This window comes from Cyanidioschyzon merolae, chromosome 18 (genome assembly GCF_000091205.1).
Source record: "Cyanidioschyzon merolae strain 10D DNA, chromosome 18, complete genome".
In the NCBI taxonomy this organism is placed as follows: domain Eukaryota; phylum Rhodophyta; class Bangiophyceae; order Cyanidiales; family Cyanidiaceae; genus Cyanidioschyzon; species Cyanidioschyzon merolae.
The window spans coordinates 625917-645574 of NC_010144.1; the positions used below are offsets into that span (position 1 = coordinate 625917).

The 19658-nt window shown below is 57.4% G+C and overlaps 5 protein-coding genes and 1 non-coding gene across 6 annotated transcripts, besides 2 other annotated features; 3 read left to right on the forward strand and 3 right to left on the reverse strand.

Moving 5' to 3' along the window:
* Positions 1–788: 788 nt before the first annotated feature.
* CYME_CMR257C (hypothetical protein) lies at positions 789–3740 on the forward strand (the record flags this gene model as incomplete). The annotated part of the gene is made up of 1 exon (XM_005538459.1): positions 789–3740. One exon carries the CDS (start codon positions 789–791, stop codon positions 3738–3740), a length of 2952 nt encoding a protein of 983 aa, XP_005538516.1.
* On the reverse strand, positions 2314–3629 carry CYME_CMR258T. The gene has a single exon (XR_002461624.1). It is a non-coding gene; the product is annotated as a hypothetical transcript (transcript).
* A 1150-nt stretch (positions 3741–4890) lies between the features above and the next one.
* CYME_CMR259C (probable DNA repair protein RAD5) lies at positions 4891–8271 on the reverse strand (the record flags this gene model as incomplete). Its single annotated transcript, XM_005538460.1, has 1 exon — positions 4891–8271. The coding sequence occupies one exon, from the start codon at positions 8269–8271 to the stop codon at positions 4891–4893; it is 3381 nt and encodes a 1126-aa protein (XP_005538517.1).
* Positions 8272–9764: 1493 nt separating this feature from the next.
* Positions 9765–12366: a sequence feature (possible transcribed region).
* On the forward strand, positions 10200–10517 carry CYME_CMR260C (similar to enhancer of rudimentaryp1 homolog; the record flags this gene model as incomplete). Its single annotated transcript, XM_005538461.1, has 1 exon — positions 10200–10517. The coding sequence occupies one exon, from the start codon at positions 10200–10202 to the stop codon at positions 10515–10517; it is 318 nt and encodes a 105-aa protein (XP_005538518.1).
* Positions 11973–14708, forward strand: CYME_CMR262C (similar to conserved oligomeric Golgi complex component COG2; the record flags this gene model as incomplete). The annotated part of the gene is made up of 1 exon (XM_005538462.1): positions 11973–14708. One exon carries the CDS (start codon positions 11973–11975, stop codon positions 14706–14708), a length of 2736 nt encoding a protein of 911 aa, XP_005538519.1.
* A 306-nt stretch (positions 14709–15014) lies between these two features.
* CYME_CMR264C (UV-damaged DNA binding protein) lies at positions 15015–19133 on the reverse strand (the record flags this gene model as incomplete). The annotated part of the gene is made up of 1 exon (XM_005538463.1): positions 15015–19133. One exon carries the CDS (start codon positions 19131–19133, stop codon positions 15015–15017), a length of 4119 nt encoding a protein of 1372 aa, XP_005538520.1.
* Positions 15072–16815: a sequence feature (possible transcribed region).
* Positions 19134–19658: the final 525 nt, after the last annotated feature.

A 19658-nucleotide genomic window follows, 5' to 3' on the forward strand; every position in this document is an offset into this window, starting at 1 on the left:
CCTTGTGTGGACCATTCGTCAAGCGCAGCGTCGTGTAGCCACACCACACCCCGATCAGGCGAGTGCGCATACCACCAAACCTCCGCAGCGCAACGCTGTGCGCACCAGAGACGTACACCGGGGAGACGAACGCGCGCCCTGCACTGTTGCAGCGACCCTAGTGCGCGGATATGGGGCTTTGCTCGGGCTCGCGCATCGACCGGAGCGCCCCGATGTGTCTGGATCATGCCCTTGACCAGGCACTAGACTGGGTCCTAGAGCAGGTACGCATTCTTTGTTTACAGGGGCCGACTCAAGTTACCCGCGGATGCGCGTGTCCAGACTGCAGCTGGCACTCTGAGGCTGCCCCAGTTCCACGGCAGACGTATCAAGTCCCAATGACATGAGAGAAAAACGGGCGCACGCAGTGAACACCACCGAGATCGGTATCGCGGATATCCGATCGCCAGGCCAACAGCGGCTCTCTCTCGCTCTAAAGCGGCGACAGAACGGCCTTGGGATGCCTTCACGGACGTCGACGTCAGGAGAGACGCTCCGTTTCAGCGTCCACAGCGGAGCGCGGCTGCGAGGCGGTATGGCTTGCGCGCGCCGTCGCCGCAAGGACGTTACGAATTTGATTTCCCCTTGAACTTGTAGTTCACGAGTAAGCACGGTATTCTCAGTGTTACTCGAACTGCTCTTGAGCGTGTAGTTGACTAGGAGGGCGTGAACCCTGACACTCATATTATTTCCATTTCAACGTTTACTTGATTCGAACGACGGCATCCATATCGTCCAAAAAATGGCCTATGCTTCCACGGTGGCTAAAGAGGCTGCAAATCAAATGGAGGAACAAAGTCGCAGGTCGACCAACATCAAAACTTGGAGCGACAGCCGGCTCCAAATGTCAGGTACAGCAACCCATGGCGCCTGCCGGCTGCTGTGTGGCAGTTCCGAGCACACCACGGTCGACGACGACGCGTCTTTCCACTGACGACTACTCTGTTTCCGAAGCGTCCAGCCAGTTTAAACCTCAGCTCCTGGAAGACTGGGTCATAGACTTGAGTGCTGAGCCTTTGCGTCTTTCGGGAGCAGCCGAGCATCCCTGCGGTGGCCTGTTCGAGAAGGGCCTCCATCGGTCGCTCGCTGTGGACGCGCTCTGGCAGCAAGCTGTCGAGTCTGACCGAACGCCAGCCCGAACATGCGCCCAGTACGATGCAGTGCGTTACCTGCCGGTAGATGGCACCACAGACGTGTTGCTTCCGCAGACACATGCACGGGACTGGGCATACGCCCCGCCCGCCGACGCCAAGCAGCCTCGGTCGGCGTTACTGGCTCGGCGTCGATGGACAGAGGGTAACCTCATTGTCGGCAGGAGGCTGCAGCCCCTGGTTGGTGTCCAGGGTTCTGGTTCCGACGGGCGCTATGTGTTTCTGGCACCCGCCGTGTCCACAGAAATGCAGCAGCAGCAGCAGCAGCAGCAGCGTCCGTCACCTGCTGATGGCAATGCCGCTGCTCATCACTTGGTCGGCTCAGAGCGGATCCCGACCGAGATCCTGTCCGAGGACCCATTAGATCTGGTAGAGATGCTGGCGCTCGCGCTAGACCGGCAACAAGTGGAAGCGAACTGTGGCCAGCAAGCTGAGCGAAGCGTACATGAAACCGGATACGAGACGTCGGACACCAGGCATCAGCACAGGCAGGCATCGCTCCACGCGAGCGAAGCATCGCCGCATTCTTCGGATGGTACGCTGCACGATGCTGAGGCTGGTGCCGCTGCTTGTGCCCCAGTCGGCGATGCTTTCCGCATGGATAACATATCTACAGCGTTTGTCGCTGATAACGAGCAGGAGCTGCCCGTTGAATCCAGCGAACTCACACGTGCACCGCTATCACGCCGAGCGCTTGTTCGCACCGTCCGAAGCGTTGCCGAGTATATCCACGCCGTGCTGCTCCGTTGGACTAGCGATGATCACGCAGACGGTGGCGGTGGTCTCAGCGCTGCACCCCGCGAGCTCGATGAACTCACCACGGCAGGTATCGTGGAACTGCTCGAGATCCTGCTCTGGAACGAGGGCGTCATCATCCTGAACGATACAGACGGTCTCACTGCAGCGGTTTACGGAGCCTCCGCGTTGGCAGACTTGGCACTCTGTGCACCGTACGAAACGCTCGTAGGAAGCGCCTCCGTCCTCGAATGCCTCCGCCAGACGATTGCCGCTCAGGAACGGTACCGCTTTGGTCGGCCGCCTTCGCCATTATCGCAGCTGCTGCTACGTGAAGCTTGGCGATGCCTTCGAAATATCACTGGAAATACACGAGTCGCTAATCGACTTGTCTTTTTAGCGCAAGATGCAGAAAGAAACAAGGAACCGTCGCTCATCGAACTCGCGCTGCTCCTGAGTGACAATGCGGCGATACCGGCTGCGATCGCCGTCGAGGCCTGGGCCTGTATACGCAACTGGTGCGCTGCTGCCGTGGAGCCCGTGGATCCCTCTCAACCGAGCAGTTCATCGACGACGACGACGACGACGACGACGACGACGAATGTCCCTCGTCGCCAGCCGATGACATCGAACCCGTGGGCCTGTTTCATGCTCTTGGAGAAAAGCGAACACGGTGCGACCTTGTGGCGTCTGGCCACCCGACACGCTGCCCTTCTCGAGACAAGTACCAGCGACGATGCATGCTTCCAGCATCGTCAAGCACTGGAGCAGCTCTGGGCACTGATTTCGGTGATGCTCACCACGCTCAATGAGCATCAATGGAAATATCTCGACGGCATCGGACTCCTCGAGGCCGTGGAGCATGTCCTGCAAATGCCTTGGCAGTTTGAGCGGGATCCGTTCTCCATCGAAAGCGCTGTACCAGCAGACTCGCTCCTCGATACCAACGCACGGACGGTACCGTTACTCGTACGCCAGTACGCGCTTCGTTGCGTGCGGCTCCTAACTGAGCGCGAAACAGGGCTCCGCACCTGGTTGCAGTACACGCGCAAGTGGAGCATCATCAGGCCCAGTGAGAGCGTCCCGCTTTTGGCAATAATCGTCAAGCACTTGACTTGCACGCAGATGAGTGAGCGTCCCGCCTATTATGCGCTTGCGATCCAAGCGGGAGAGGTGCTCACGACCCTGTGCCGCTACGGCTCCGTTCGTGGCGACCTCCTCCAGACGCCAGGCCTAGTACACGGGCTCGTGGGTCAGTTAGCAGCCCAGTCACTGGACCTGCTGGCGCAAAATCCTCAACAGGCAGCCGCTGTACCAGCCGTCGGTGCTGAGCGCACCCCAGCCGCAACGCACGCGCTTCCCAGGAACCAAAGCTGGGTCCAGGATAGAGTGTACCAACCCGAAGCCTTCCAACAGCAGTTGATGCTGGTCTGCCTCCAGGCCCTTACGGACCTCGCAGCACTGCCGCAGGCGTCACCAGCGATTCTCAGTGCGTTGGAACACTACGGTGGCCTTCGGTTCCTGCTCGACTCGTGTCAAGTGCTGGGGTTGCACCCAGCGATTCGTTCCAGCGTCCGAAACCTGTTGCTTGCGCTGCGATCCCTGCTCACGGAAAGCAACACGACACGAAGCCCTGACGTCTTTGATATAGAGAGCGTTATCCAGGACATTTCTCGAACGGCGACTTTCTTGTGCGGTTTCAGTAGTCGTACGCGTCTCGCGCTGGAGCTCTTCGCCGTCCAACAGCGACTCAGCAAGGCGAGTCTAAGCCGCTCTGTATCCAGCAGTGCCTTGTTGCTGCAGCGACGCACTTGAGTGTGTGCTGCGACCGAGGACCCGCGGAAGCGTCGTGCTCCAGGGTGCCGCATCCTGTGAGGTCTCTCCGACTGCAGCTTCAGCGCGGGAGAGTACATGCGTTGCGTATCGTGCGACTCGGGGGGCAGCGCTGGAGTGCGGACAGCACGCTCCTCAAAATCAGCAGCAGCAGCAGCAGCAGCAGAAACGCTGGTGCCTGCTAGTTCAGCCTAGAGCTGCTGCTTGGAACGAGTCACTGGGCACCAAGGTGGCACTTGACGAGGGGGGCGGGTCTTCTGTGGCGACGTCTCGCCCGTTCCTGTCGACGTACTTGGAGCCTGTCTCCAGCGCGACTGGTATATCGGTAAGCCCAGGGTTTCCCGAGTCACCGACGGTGTACTCAGAGACGCACGCTGGTTTCAGTCGCTTGCGGAAATGAGGCCAAAGCGCACGCTAGTGATGCCTCCCCGTTATCGAGCATGGCGGGCCTTGTCACTCAAACGCCTCATAAGCAGCGGTTTCCGTGTTCATCCGGGGCGCAACTAGCTCTCTTGCAGCTGCTTTTGAGCGAAATCTGTATACTTTAAAGTGAATGCCGTTCTTGTGGACGCCTTGGATGAGCCATGCTGTCAGGAGCGGGCATTCGTCTACCCCAAGGTCTAGTGCATCTCTGGTCGACAGCGAAACGCTGAGCGGAAATCGTTTCCGATGGCGCTCGGCTCATGACAAAAGCTACTCAGTATGAAAGGTCGGTGCAGTCGGTCTGCGATCAAATGGCTATGGGCAGGGAACCGAGCCTACGCACGGAAAGTATGCGTTGTGCGGTATCGACAGAGAGGCGCAACGGTTCGCGAATACACTTTTCAGGCGCCGCAATGAGAGACGTACCACTCAATGGGGCTTCGCATCGAGCTGTATTTCCGGGCAAGCGTTCCTGTTCTGCTGCAGCGTTGCCTGATGGGCTGGTCTTCCATAAATCCCGGGCCTTGAACAGGTCCCTGGATCCACGGCAGCAGCAGGGGAACAAGATAGCGTCTGAACGCTGAAACAACCAGCGAATGGCGCTCCCAGGCGCATCCTGTGCGGATGCATCGACTCGACATTGTAGAGACGCGTCAGAAATTCCATATCATGATGCATCTGTACGGCCACTACCAGAAAACTGCATCGTTCATAGCCGCTTCGAGCGAGATCCCGTGGCACCGCCAGCGTCCAAGGAAAACAGTAAGAGCAGGTCCGCCAGTCGACTCGATTGATTCTCTGTACCAGAACTGCCGAGTGCATCCTCTACCATGCTCCGTTTCTTGTCCTGAAGCAAGAGCATACGCTCCTCGACAGAGTCTCGAACGATGTAACGCCGAATCTGTACAGTACGAGTCTGTCCCATTCGATGAACCCGATCCATGGCCTGCTCTTCTACATAAGGATTCCACCAGGGATCCACCAAAAAGACGGAGGAGGCGGCGGTGAGGTTCAAACCAACGCCTCCCGCACGAAGCGAAGCTAAGAGCACGTTCATCCGTCCAGTGGCGGTTGCGGCCGAGGTAGACGGATTCATCGTGGCAAACGCCTCGAGTACCGCTGTTCGTCGGCTCTGGGAGAGCGTGCCATCAAGACGCCCCACTTGAAACAGCGTTCGAGCGTGCTCGTGATTCCATGCTTGCAGCGCTCGTTCAATCAGGTCCAGCATACCGGTCCACTGGGAGAACACCACACATTTGCCGTGCCGAACAGGATCGCGCTCGAACGCCTGCACTGCTTCGACGAGATCATTGACGAGTCTCGCGAGCTTGGTGCTGAGGAAGAAACCCCTCTCCAGGTCGACGCGAAAGCGAGACCGACGCGGCGTACTCATCACATCGGCAAAAGAGCAGCCTTTCCGACACACGGGACATTGGGCGTTCCCGTGTCGATTGCTCAGCAGCAACGTCAAGATGCAGTCTCGACAGAAGACATGCGCGCAGTTCCGTAAAGCCACTGCGTCATCGATGCTCTCCAAACAGATCGGACACAAGGGTTTGGTGTTCGTACTGGACTCGATGGAGCGCTCATCGTGCAGACTCTGCTGCAACTGGCCCGCCAACGTTTCCAGGTACGTGGTCGCCTGGTCTGATCCTCGGCCTTCCGTCAAGCGTTGCATAAACTTCTGCACATCCTGGAGAATATGCAGGTCGCGTGCCGGGCAGGACATGATCAGGAGCGGATGATCGCAGAGCTGTCGAATGCGCATCAACATTTCAAATACCGTCGTCAAGTAAAAGGTGATCTGATTGTCTGCCAAAAACGTGGAAAAGCGCGCTCGACTTGCCTTGTAAACGGCATCATAGAGCTGTCGTTCGGCAGCAGATAGGTCTACGTATACGACCTCCGTCTGCTTGGCGGGTAGCTCCAGAATCGGTGCACCAGTGTGCTCGTCCAGTGTGCGCTTCGTTCGACGTAGCATCAGCGGTTGAAGAATCGATGACAAAAGCGAGAGCGCTGCCTGCATCTTTGCCGCTTGACCTGACTCGAAGGGACGCGCTATGTACCGTTTCCAAAGCGAGGCATCTGACCAGGGTTCCACCGCCAGAAACCGCAACAGCGGATAGATGTCTTCGAGATTGTTCTGCAACGGGGTTCCCGTCAGAGCCCAGCGGTAACGGCTTCTCAGGTCGAGCACGGCACGAGAGCAGCCACTGCTGGGATTCTTGATGACATGCGCCTCGTCCAGGATCAGTCGATGCCAGCGAAGTGCGTACAAACCGCGCGCCTCCGCGGATTCAGTTTGTTGGGTGCTTTTCCAGGTCGAATACAGGGTACCGTAGGTGGTAATCACCACCTGAAAACGCGCCAAGACCAAGGGATCCGTCTCGCGATCATTCGCGTAGTAGATATGGACAATGAAATCGGCATCATCGGCGACATGAGTGTTGAGTTCAGCGCACCACTGACTGAGAATCGACATGGGGCAGACAATCAGCGTACCGCCACAGCAGCTGTCGACGAGCGACCGTCTGGTTTGAGCTGCGGCTGCGGCATTGGCAGCTCGACGTCCACCAGCCTTCGTATCGGACTCGTTTTCGCGGTGCGACTCGGTGGTGACGCGCTCGGGATGCTTCGTGAACAGCGCTGCCTGTCGGTCGAGTCGTGTCTGCTCCTGGGGAGGTCGTGGGTTTGCCAACATTAACGAAATCGCTTCGACGGTTTTCCCGAGTCCCATTTCGTCCGCTAGGATGCCTCCGGCTACCGCCGGCGACGTCATCGGCGGCTGCAGCGATACCCGGCCCGATACTCGATGCTGGAAGTAGCGCGTTCCATCGGGGAGACGCTGCTCCCGCCAGGTTTGTTGGGTATCGTCGCTACTTGGAGTATGACTTGGAGCTCGTTCGCGAGCAACCATCCAGTTCAGGGCACTCTGTTGGTACGGACGCAGCGTCGACGCCAACAGTGGCGGCACCGGCACCGGTGGTGCATCAACATGGACGTTTTCGGCAGCGGCTAGGATCCACTGGACGGCGTCCTCGGGGCGGAAGGCCTCAGTGCGTAGGCACTTGGTTACCGAAGCGGAGCCCCGCTCTCCGGGTGCTTCGATTCGCGCCTTGGTATGGGTAATGGTATCCGAACTCAGAGCCGTTGTTTCGTTGGTGTCCGTCCCTGAACCGGTTAGGGAGTGGAAGAGCTGTGCAATCCAGTGCGTGAGTGCATCCTCCTGGTCCGCGTCGAAGCCTGCAGGTCGCCGACCGCTACGCTCCCCGGGTGCAGCGAAGGAAAACATAGACTTGGCAGCAAATATGGCAACCTCGGCAATAAACACACAGGCGAATCGAATGTGCAGCGGGCAGTCCACCGCTCGAGCTCGCGCTATAATCAGATTGGCGCTCTGCAAAGCACCGAGGCAAGTTGGTAGATCGAGCGCTTCCAGCGGCTCAAGACGCCCAAACTCGCGGCCGTGCTCAGCGGTGCACACCCGCACTGCGAAGCGCAGTCGCTGACGCTGCCGGTTGCGGTTGTGACGACCCAGACTTCCCGTTCCGTTGGACATAATTGGGCTCACCTTGAGCACCAGCTCCGCGCCACTCGTCACCGCCATGGGCTCAAGCGTGGCAGTGGCGCGAACCGGGACTAGAATACTGCCGAGGTACTTGGGCCAGCGCGTCGTGCCTCCTCCGTGCTCTGCTCGCAGCGCCACCAGTTGTTTCTGGATCCAGGGTTCCAACGAGTCCATATCCTCCACCGGGTCTTGAGGCGACGCACACGAGGATGCTGGTTCGCTTTCTGGCGTCGGCGAGTCAAACACTTCACGGCCAACTGCAGGTGTCCGTCTGCTGGAGCCCACGCCGTCGGAGAGGCGTCCGGTTTTCGCTTCCCATGACGTTGCTGACGGCGAGTAGGCACGCTCTGCAGCGTGCTGCTGCCTGCTCTTGGCCCCCGTCTCGTGAGATGCCTGGGAGTTGGGGCGACGCTGCGCTTCGCCGCCTCTGTACCGTTTCCTGGCACTGCTCGCTGCACCTACTTGGCTCTGAAACGGAGTGGAAGCATGCCTGTTCCCTATTTGTGTTTGCATGCGGTCCATGCACCGCGTCTACAACAGATCCAATACCGCGTCCTCCTTATACAGACGACCTGAACAGCGTCGTATGCCCGGAAAGGCTTCAGTTTCGGGTTCGGCTCGGCTCGGCTCGGCTCGGGCCAGTCCTGAAGGCAACGCGTTGTCAAAGCGGAGCGGGAACACGCGCGCTACCTGCACGACGCCCGAGTTCGATGAAAATGGAAGCGTGAATAATATGTTCTGCTTCTTGCTTTCGAACTGTTTTCAGATCTGATTTTCGGATCCAAAAAGTTCTAGACGCGAATTTTAGCAATACGGATTCACGGATTCATGCGTCGGTTTCGGATGCTTTGCTGAGTTTGCAGTCTGGCTTGCTTGAGGCTTTGCCGCCGATACTCATGATGTCATGGGTATCGAAATGAATCGCGGCTCGCTCGAGCGAGGGATCTTAACATACACGATATCCTTATCCAATGGATGTGTACAAGCATCCGCAACGCTCCTTTCCTTAGGTGTAGCATTGCTCAAATAACGAATTCTTTCGAGGTTTCGATCTTACTGCTTCAAGGCATCTCGTGGGCCCCGTGTGTCGCGCCCCTTGATAGACGTTGAAGTTTTTACAACTTGGGCCTGAACGACTTGATCACAAGCTCGTACAGAACGCTCACTGAACAGGTACGGTCAGGGAATCGATTCCGATCGAAAGATAAATCGTTTTCTCTTTGTGGCTGCCGAAGAACAGCGCACTCGACAGCAGCTCGATACCTCGGACGGGATATGCTGCCAGATGCCTCCATCTCTATTGCTTGCATGGGAAAGCGTCTTGGACATGGACGTCAGTCATTGCAGCGATCGTTTCCCGTCGGATATACGTCACCGCTTCCAAGCAAGAAAGCGTAGACGGATCGAAATACGTCGATCTGTTCTCCAGCTTCGATTTTCGTTCCGGCACTTGTTCCATCATAGACAGGATCCAGTTCCACAGATCCTCTGTCTCATGGAAGAGCGTGCACTGCCATGTACAGAGGAGGAATTACTCGCCTGAACCATCGCCCAGAGCAAGCGAGAGATCCCAGGAGATGTTACCGGGTGCGGCTGCCGAGGCAAGGAGCGAGTGGAGCCTTCTGTTCCAGTCAAGGGCGTGCACCGAGCGCTGACGCAAACGTTCATGCTCCCTGTGGCGATACTCGACGGGCAAGGAAGAAGTGTACAAGACGTATGAGGACACCTCACCACCGCCAATGGCACCGCTGCAAAGAGCGCAGCGATGTTGTCTACGTAAGTGATGGAAATGGCAAGCGAAGCGGCGTTCGCAACGACCGCTTTTGCTTGAAGTGCATCGACAGCAGCCGGAAGCAACGAATTCGGTGCTTGCAAACTGCCATCAACATGCTGCGTCTGCTCAAAAAGATGCTGGCGGACAGGAGAGACCGGCCTGTTCAAAGCCGGAGATAAGAAAAGGGCAAAAAGGTCGCAGAACAAGCACTCCCTGGCTGGTGGTGAACTCAGACCCAAACTTTAGAGTGTAACTTCCCACACGGTCCCGTTCTTTCGCCTGCTGACACAGTTGTAACACGCACGCATCCAGGCATCGTTTCAACTACCGATGAGTACGGCGATGACGACAAGAGCAGTTGTTCGGGTACCTGATTCGCTTCCTTGCAGAATCCACGTTTCTAACCAGACGATTCCAGACCCCAGGTCACTCTACAGAGCCAGAGTACCAACGTAATTGTTTCCTCGGCTCTCGTGAACGTATCCTCATATTGCCGAGACGTCCATCTCGTCGGGGTACGAGCTCCCAGCACCTGTGTTTCTCTTGTTTCGCTGGTACGGCGGCGTCGGCAGCCACGGCGTTTCGCTTCGCGCACACGTGGCCTCTTCCTGCGTTTGGCAACGAACGAAGAGGGCAACGATTGCCTTCTAGTTTCGCATTGTTTCTTGGTGCCTTGATGACGCACACAGTGCTCCTGTTACAACCTGCAGCAGCGAAGACGACACGAACATACTACGACTATGAGTCGATCGCGGAGCTGGTGGACGGCCTTTGTCATTTGTACGAGCAGCGGGTACGAGCGCAGAACCCCGGTATGCAGCAAGTGGAGTACGGACTTGGTGACTTGAATCGTTTCATTGATGAACTATTCGATTGTGGAGTTTTGACCTATGACGAAGCGACACGTTCTTACAAACCGCACAATAAAGCTTGGTTAAAGGAGCAGTGCTATCGGCTCTTGAAAGCACGGGCAAAGCCGGCGAACGCTGCCTGAAAGGGGGCAGTGAACGCTGCCCAGTGTCATGTGATCCGCAGGTGTGTAGGTTCTGGGTCTGGGTTAGGTTTGGAGCGCTGCTAGCACTGTAGAATGTCCAATGATCGGCAAGTGTGAACGTTGGGGCTCTGGCTTGGCGCCCTGCGAGCAGTGTCGGGGAGTGGTCGTATTCAAGCCAAGCGAGCACGATTTCTAGCTATAATTGAGAGAAGCGAGACGCTCGAGCGCCAAGTTAGGGATCAAGCATTCGTTCGATGCTCTTGCAACCGTATCATCTCGTCGTGCTTGAACGGCGCTCTCAGGTCGATACCGGCGAGCAACGCGCTAGCACTTGTACGCGAACAGGAGCAGCAGTGGCGGCATCTGGGCTTAGAGAACTAGTCCAGGCTCCACGCAAACGAGATGCGTGATCCATTCGAATACCATCGAGACGAATTCCGTACTGATAAGCTCCACAGGAGCGGTCGTTTCGATGACAGAACGAGTCGCATGATGCGTGGTCGTTCTGTTCGCGAAAAGTATGCCCTCCTCTGGATTCTCGCGTGGGCAGGAGCTTGGCGTCGAGTTGCCGAGACGGCACAGACTTTCCCAATCGGCTTGCAAAAGACGAGCGCTTTGCTCACAGAGGAGCAGCATATTCAAACGCTTCTCCACCTCAAGTCACACCGGCTGGTGACGTTACAACCTGGCGGAGCGCCGTCGCCTAAGTGGCGTCGCTACGAAACCTCTTTTCTTCTAAAGGCTCTGTCGTTCCAGTTGCGACTCCACGTTGTACAGACACTCACCCCATCGACTCAACCTGGATATGCTGAGGCGCGGAGCTCTAGCGTCGCATATCCTGAAGACGAAGGTCTAGGGCAGCGTCCCGGTAAGCGAGCGCCATTGCAGGCTTGGCACTCGTCGACTTTTCTTGATCGGGCAAGCCTCTATTCGCGACGAGATGGCTTGTGTGCAGTTTGAGGAATCTAGAAGTCGCCGCACGGAAACGATGTTCACTTTCCATGTTGCCTTCTGGATGCAAGTATTTGGAAACTTGTGTATAGATCCATTGATCCGAGACGGTAAAAAGCTGGAGTAGTATCGCTGTTTTTCAAAGTACGATCGATCTGTCCAACCGGGTACATGCCCAAAAGTCTGAAAATGATCAGCATCTGGGAATGGGACTTTTCGCTTTTTTTTACCAAGAAGGTTCGATTTCGCTAACCGACTATGTCCCGAATCTCTGATATGGATCGACATTTATCGATACGACCATTCGATGAGGCGCTGGACACCACAGAATGCGAGAAACGGCGCCTGTCGCTGCGCGCTCAGGAGGATTGTTTCTGTTTTTGGGCGCCTGTCAGCGATCCATGCGGAAACCTTGAACATCTACGCTTACGCGAGAGACCATTTTCCCACTGTACGAAGCCTGAGACGGTTTCAAGAGTTTTCATTTGGCTTTAAGCGAATGTGATGCGCGCCAGCTCCGACAAACGCAGCGTGGCGGTTATCGAGGCGCTGCGTCACTGGGGCATCCCGCTGAACCCGCGTACAGGCACCTACACACCCGAGCTGGCGGACGCAGATGCCCGCTCTGGTGCTTTCGTCTCCGACTCAAGTACGCAAGCACGAGTGGACGCTGACCAGGGAAACGATAACACGGAAAGCGCCGTCGACAATAGACGCATCCGCGAGGCGAGCGACTGGCTGCAGCAGCTGCGACCGGCTGTGCCGCTGCGACTTGTTCACCAGAACCTTCAGAGTGTTGCGGAAGAGATACGTGCTAAGCTGACAGCCTGGATAGAACAGGATCTGGGGCGCCGAAGCTCGTTCCAGGCAGAATACAACGGCGATGACGCACTTGCACTAGAAACACCACAAACTGCACCGGCTCGTGCAGGTTGCGCTCAGCCGGACGCGTCTGCATCTGGTGAACTGGGCACTTTGCTGGAGATCATTCAGCATTGCCGCCAAAAGACCCGTTTCGCGTGGGAAACCCTCCAAGGTGTTTATCAGGAGCAGTGCAGCAGGCGTGATCAAGTCTGCACACGAATACAACAAGCATATTGGGCGACTCGGCGACGCTGGCATGCGGAACGCCTTGAGCGCATCACGGAGCTCGCGTGCCAAGTAGAAGAAGCGCTTGCTTCGGTTGACCCATACCCACCGGTATCAGCCGCAGAGGAGAAATCCCCAGACAAGGCGACTGGCATTCGGGACGATACCGCACGCACACCGACCGACGAGTCTGCAGATGCACAGACTGAGGCATGGCATCGACTCTATATTGCTGCCAAGCAACTGGGTGAATGTTTCCAGCTACAAGAGATGTTGCGGGAGGATGTATCCACGGCTGATACGCAGCCGATGCCGCACGAGCCCGACACATCGCCGCTTTCATGTGAGATGCTGGCGGGATTGATCCACACCCAACTGGAGCAGCTTCAAAAACGCCTGGCTACCACGCTCCGCAGCAAACTCGTGGCAACCTTGACAAGTACGTCCGCTGGCGGTGTACCAGAGGCCGTCCACTGGGAACGCTTTCGCGAACTCGCCCAGGCCTATCAAGATGCGCGCCTCGCGCTAGCCTTTGAAAGCGACTTTCGGGAAGCGGTTGTACGGCCTCTGGTGCAACGCCTCATGAAAGAGGCGAACGTGAATACGAGTACCGCTCCCGAAACAATGGATACAGGCGAGTCTGCATTGATCCGCTGCTGGCAATCCGTTATCGCACAGCTGGAGCAGGTTGTTGCTGTGTTTATAACCCCGGCAGCACGCATTGCCATGCAGGTCACTGGGGTACCTCCAGCCACAAAGAGGCGACCAAGTGCAATCCTCTATCTAGATCTCCTCGGTAGAGGCTTCTGGCCGGTAATCGCTGATGAAATACGGGAAGCGTTCGTGACCAAGTTATCACCAGCAGATGCGGAACTTTTCCATCGGGCCTATTGTCTCATGCAACGCTTTGCAGCGCATGTTCGGAGAGCGAGAGCCGCTGTCGTGCCGGAGGCGGCGGATCTAGTCATCCGCCATGAGGCTACGACTGCATTCTGGCGGTGCTGGAACCTTGCTGCATATTTCCAAGTACGCTCGACGGGCCTCATCGAACGTCTCGAACACGTCCTGCAGCTGTCGCCGGAACCCGTAACCACGCTGGATGCCAGGTCAGCGCTCTGTGAACTGTGGCATGCAGATCCAGTTGCATGGGCTTGTTTTCAGCGCTGGCATGCCCAGGGAGTGCGGTGTTGGCAGACCCTCTATACCGTTGCTGCGATACAAGTCTTGTGGTCTGGATCGGTGTTCGTATCGGCGCTGGTGAGCGAGTCGTTGCGGCTGACGCTGCGTCTGATAGCGCGTCTTGTGGTCTGGCTGGAACAAGGCTCGGCAGCGGGTGGTCCATTCACCGCCGCTGAGTGCGCGTGGATGATGGACGATCTCCACATTCTCCAGCGCCAGCTACCTGCCGCATTCGAGACGCTTTGGCGAGATCGAGTCTCTGAGCTAGATGAGGTATTCGCGTCGCCGCATGACGCAGGTGCAGCGCGCGCGCTACCTGTCGCTGAGACATTCACGCAAGCGCTCGAATGGCTCGTCAACCGAACCGTGCCAGGTCTGGAACAACGAGTGACTGCCCTAATTCTCGAGCAATGCACCGAGAAAATGCAACCATTGCGTGGCCTGCTTGCAGCGTATCGAATGATGTCGAACAAGCCCATGCCCAGCAGAGCGACTCCGTTCATTCACGCTGTTCTTCTGCCCTTGGATTCGTTTTTGAAGGAGCTCACGAATCCGTGGCAACAACAACAACAACAACAACGGAACGAGGTAATGCCCTTCACGGCAGCGGCGCTGCAACAGTGGCGCCGGCGCTGGGCCACGCACATTGCGGTGGCGGTCATCCATCGCTACCTGGATACAGGCTTCGAGGTCGTTCGAAGCATCGAACAAGCTGAAGCCGCGCTGCGTCGCTTGCATCTGCACGATGTGGAGCGTGCTGCTGATCCCGACGCAGACCGTACGGAAACGGAACGCACCAAAATCCTCCAGCAGATGCGTCTGGACGTACGCTGGCTCATGGACCAGCTCAAGGACCAGCAGCGCTACGGTGGCGTGGATATCTTACTGGAACCTGCGACGCCAGCTCCGGAGACGCCGCCAGAGCTTGTGCGCTGCCAGTGCCGAATTCAGGAGCTTCTTGGTACAAAGTGAAGCCGCGCTGCGCAACGCAACCCAAGAGCCGGTGTGTCTGCGGACCCCACGCAGTGTACGCGTGTTTGCCTCTGGAAACTCGGTTTCGTTTCCCGTGCATATGCACACTGATGCACAGATGCATAGGTGTGAGCACGGGCGTATGCACCGATGCTCTCATCGATGCATGGGCATGGAGGCTGGCGACTACCTCCCTGCCCGACACGCTTCCAGGTAAACCGTTCGCGGACACAGACAAACACACATACACACACAAGCACGCACGAGCATATGCGCTGGTGCGCTTCGTGCGGCCGTAGCATCGCCCTAGTGCAGACGAGCCAAATCATCCACGAGGAGTTTGATATGCTCGATGGATGCACCGACCTGGGCGGCCACGAATTCCATTTCAGTGGGTTCAAGTTCCCGAAACCGCTCCACCAGATCTCCGTCCACGAATCCTCGTCGCGGTAAGTCGAAACAGGTCATGCTATGCAAGCTATTGAGGGCGCGCTCAGAAAGCGGTGTGCGCCAGTCGGCGTGCGCAAAACCCTCGACACCAAGCCGGATACTGGTGAGCGGTGAACGACGCACCCGCTCGTGGCCGTTGTCCGCAGCACCCGCTTCAGCAGGATGATCCGTCAGCGAGCGCAACGCTTTCTCCACCCGCGACAGCATACGATGTTGTGCTGGGTCCAGCGGCACGATGATGCCGATCGCTCCAGCGGTCGTTGCGAACAGCAGCGTCTGACGGCTGACGTTGTCGGCAGTCGTGGTGCCTGTCGATGCTCGCGCGACATCCCTGGTGCTCTCGGTATCGATGGTGCTGTGACCGTTTCCAGTGCCGGCCTCTTCATTTCCAGAGGCCTCTGTGACCAGTTTTCCCCGCCGAAAGACGTTCACCAGATCACCGAGATGGAAAGCACCCGCACGATTGAGTGCGTGGCGGAATTCCGATCGCGTTTCGTGCGGATTCCGCTGCAACGACAGCAAATTGTACGAGTTATCGGCCGCAAGGTACGTGTCCTCGTTCAGGAACGCACAAGCCGTTATCCACGCGGTCTCGTAGTCCCATGCCACCGCTTTGAGACACGGCGAGGCGCCATCGGAAGTTTCGCCTTCGGGCAGCACCAGCTGTAGCACACAGAGCGATTTCATGAGGTCTCCAACGAGAAGCTGGTCGCCGCGTGCTTCGAGGCGCAGCACGAGTACGTGCCCCAGATGGCGAGCAACTTCACGCAGTTCGTAGTCGTCGCCGTGACCCGACTGACCCCAATCGTAGAGGATCACGACGTTGTTCACGCCGGCGGCAAGGAACCGGGCAGCACTCGCCGGAAACCGACACGTGCGATCACTGGGATCCGCCAGGGCGCTCATGGTGTAGACGGCACCTGGCGTGTACAGCTCGTTCAGTAAGAGCAATTCCTCTCGACTGAATACGAGTATTCTTCCGCGGGATGGTTCCATTTCTGAAGGCAGCACATACGCAGTACCGACGACAAAGACATCGCGTTCGGGAATCGCCACCAGACTCAGGCCGTGCTCGTTCATCGCCAAATCGTGACTGGTGATCGTCTCGAGCGTTTCGTCGTTCAGCAGACGTACATGGTGTCGTTCCTCCCCGAAAACTATCGACACGGTTAGCAGGCAGATATAGCCACGAAGGTGGGCAATGCGACGCGGTTGCTCGCGAAGATCGTGGCGACGAATGTGCAGCTGTTGGATGTGCTCAATCCCGCCGAGTGCAAGGCCCTGCTCCGTCGCCACAGCGATCGAGTCCGGAAAACCCTTCGTGTGAAAGCGAACCGCCCGGGTGACGTCACGAAGGTTCACATTCCCACAGAATAGGGTACCGTGGTGCGCGTGGATCACAGATGCGCGTCCACATGCGGCAAAAACGTAGCGCATTCCGTGAAGCTGCAGATTATTCAGTGCTGCAGGACGCGAACCGAGCCGTAGTTGCCGCGGATGTTGGAGTTGCAGTTCGCACTTGCTGAGATCTTCTGGCTCGGGCCCACTGCGTTTCGCATCTGGCTGTGAAACGTTAAACGCGAAGAGCCGACCATCGCCGACGGCGACGAGCAGGCACAAATGGGCTCTGCCGCCGTGGTCGGCCATCAGGCCGCCATGATCATCCAAGTAAGTCAGAAGCACCGACCTGGGGACCGACGTTGACGGCAACGCACTTTCTCGTATGCATTCCAGTTCCCAGCGATTCCCCGTGTCCTCATGGAGCCGGAACAGCCGTATTCGAGACTCTGCCCAGGTACCGAGCGCAACGATTCCGTAAGCGGCGTGTATGCAAGCGACCTCAGCCGGAAGCGTCTGGCTGCCGACTGGCACAAGGGATGTCTTCCGCTGCTGGAGAACATAGAGCTGCGCATTACTAGTTGACACGAGAACAAGCTTATGCAACTCATCAAAAACTGCATTGGTAATTTGCTCTGATGAGGGAGGGGTCCACGCCACGGCAGGTCGCTCCAGGAGCGTCAAATCAACGAGCCCGACATACGATGCGGTCACCCAGAGTGCAAGCTGTTCAGCTGGCAAGCGCATCGCTAGGATTGTAGCCTCATCCACAGCCAGCGATTCCACTTCAACGAGCTCATCGTGTGCTGCGAGACGAAGGACTCGTGTTTCTGCTGTGAAGGACACAACCAGAAATTCATCCCACTCGGGTGAGGTTAGTGAAGGCAGCGTGAACAGCGCCTTGATGCCATCGAGCTCCACGGCGGCATGCTCAACAAAGCCGATCCCATTTCGGATGATTCGCAATGAGCCCATTCGAGAAACTCCCGAGCATGTGATGATGTGCCCGTCGCTAAAGGAATCATCACCGGTGACGAGTAGATCTTGGATAGGACCGATGTTTGTGTAGCACTGCACCACTTGTCCGAACCAGAGCTGACACTCGGCTCTCTCGGCTCGGGATTCCCTGCGCTCATGGCTTGATGCCGATGCAGTGGCGAATAGCGTCGTTTGCACGAGCTCAGGTGACTCAGTCTGCGACGGCAGCAGTCGAACAAGTTGGGAGTCACCTAATGCCGAGCCGACGAAGACCAAATCACTCCCCAGGTAAGCAATCGCGCTTGCCACGCTGCTCTCGCAAACACACTCGAGGCGCATGCCCACTTCAGCACCAACTGAGAGAACATACAGAAATCCATCCCGATCGCCCAGCAAGTAGTGGGCGTGGTAGCCGGCAGCCGCAAGCATCTCAAGCCCTGTTTCGAAGTGGTCTTGTCTGTTTGCCTCTACCGATGCAGACTTGCTGCTGCCGCCAATGCCGCTTATAGGACAAAAACAACGCATCGGTGCGAACTGACCGCCGTGGAAATGGATTACTTGCTTTGCGACGCCGCTGCGGCCGGGGTGGAGTGCCAGGGACGTGTCACAGGCAACCACGAATCCCCCGCAGGCGCCGTCGTTTGCTGAATCGTTCGGTGCTGGCGGCACTGGAATAATCAGCTCGGCCGAGGCATCCAAATATTGCTGTGCAATGGGTCCCTCTCTGACATCCTGCCGACCAAGAAGAATTTCATATGAGACCAGATGGCGATTATGAAGATAATCCGTGTGGATTATGGCGAGCGTTGGATGCTCCGTCCCGATAAGGAACTCCATGCTCTGGACCTGCACAACGTCGAGCCGAACCTCAAAGGCCTCACCCATGAGGCTGCCCGGTACTACTTTCAAAAGGCCGTCATAGGCATAGACGGCTAGGCATCGCGCGCTGGGATCAAGCGCCACAAACTCACCAAGCGGGCATCGCCGGCCGAGTTTAGACGCGAGCGACCCCGCAACGAGTGTCGCCACTCCCTGCAATCTCGTGTCATACTTGATCACGGCAAAGTCCAAACGTTCCGTCAATATGAAGACAGCGTCCGTGCTCTGGTCTCCAGCATCGGACGGTAGCACCTGTACAGTGCGTGCTGTTTCCGGTACGGGTTTTAAGGGTGCTTCCACTTTGTGCCGTGAGCTTGTTCGAGCACGCTTCGAACCACTTCGCGGGGTACCCCCGTGCAGATTCAAACTGCTGAGACGCTCGGAGGGTTGCAACGCACCCACCGGGCTCGCGACCCTTGTTCCCCGAGCAGTCGCACGCTCGCACAGTCCGACACCGGGCAGTACCTCGAGTGCCGCTATTCTGCCAAAGACCGGTAAGTTCGCGTACGCGACTAACGCGCTCTCATGCGACTTTGTGCTATCGGTAGAGACTTCATACACTTCGATTCTGTTTAAACGCACCAGAAGCACACTGGGCTGGTCGGGGGAGATGAAGCGCGCAACGCGCGCGTGCGTCACGATCGACGGTTGCGCAGCAGTAACCACGTAGAGTCCACATCCAATCGACTCTTCAAGCGGGAGTTGAGCGCTTTCCTCGATTGCTGGAGCACCTGCTACGGACTCGCTCACACTAACAGGCTCCAGGCTGTCCGTGGACATGCTTCAGCTACGCTTTTTCAGCAGCGCCTAGGCACGGGTAGCGTACAACGTGGCGCCAACGACGTTGATGCGTGCGTGTTTTGCGCGCACGCACGCATCCGGCGGTGCGTGCGCGCGGCAATTCTGTATAAGGATGCGCTGAGGACGGAGCGTGCCTCATTGAATGAGGCCTGGACGGACCACTGGACAGAGCTGCATGAAAACGTAACTGGGCACTGCCAAGACCGAATCTATTGGCAACAGTATGCTGCAGAACTACCGCGCCTCGAACCGGTACCGGAATGGAACGACCCAATCTTCTGGCCTGAATCTGTTCGGACCCTGCTATGCGCAAGCAACCGCAAAACACCTGGCATCGGCGGTATCCCTGCGGAGAGGATGAAACTGGCGACCCCAAAAGACGGGACAACAGGGACACCATCGATACCAGATGAACCTGACACAACGTTAGGTAAACGCCTTGTGGAGCTCATCCAACGCATGTTCGAAGAGGCGTACATCCCGGATGTATGGAGGACTGTCGAG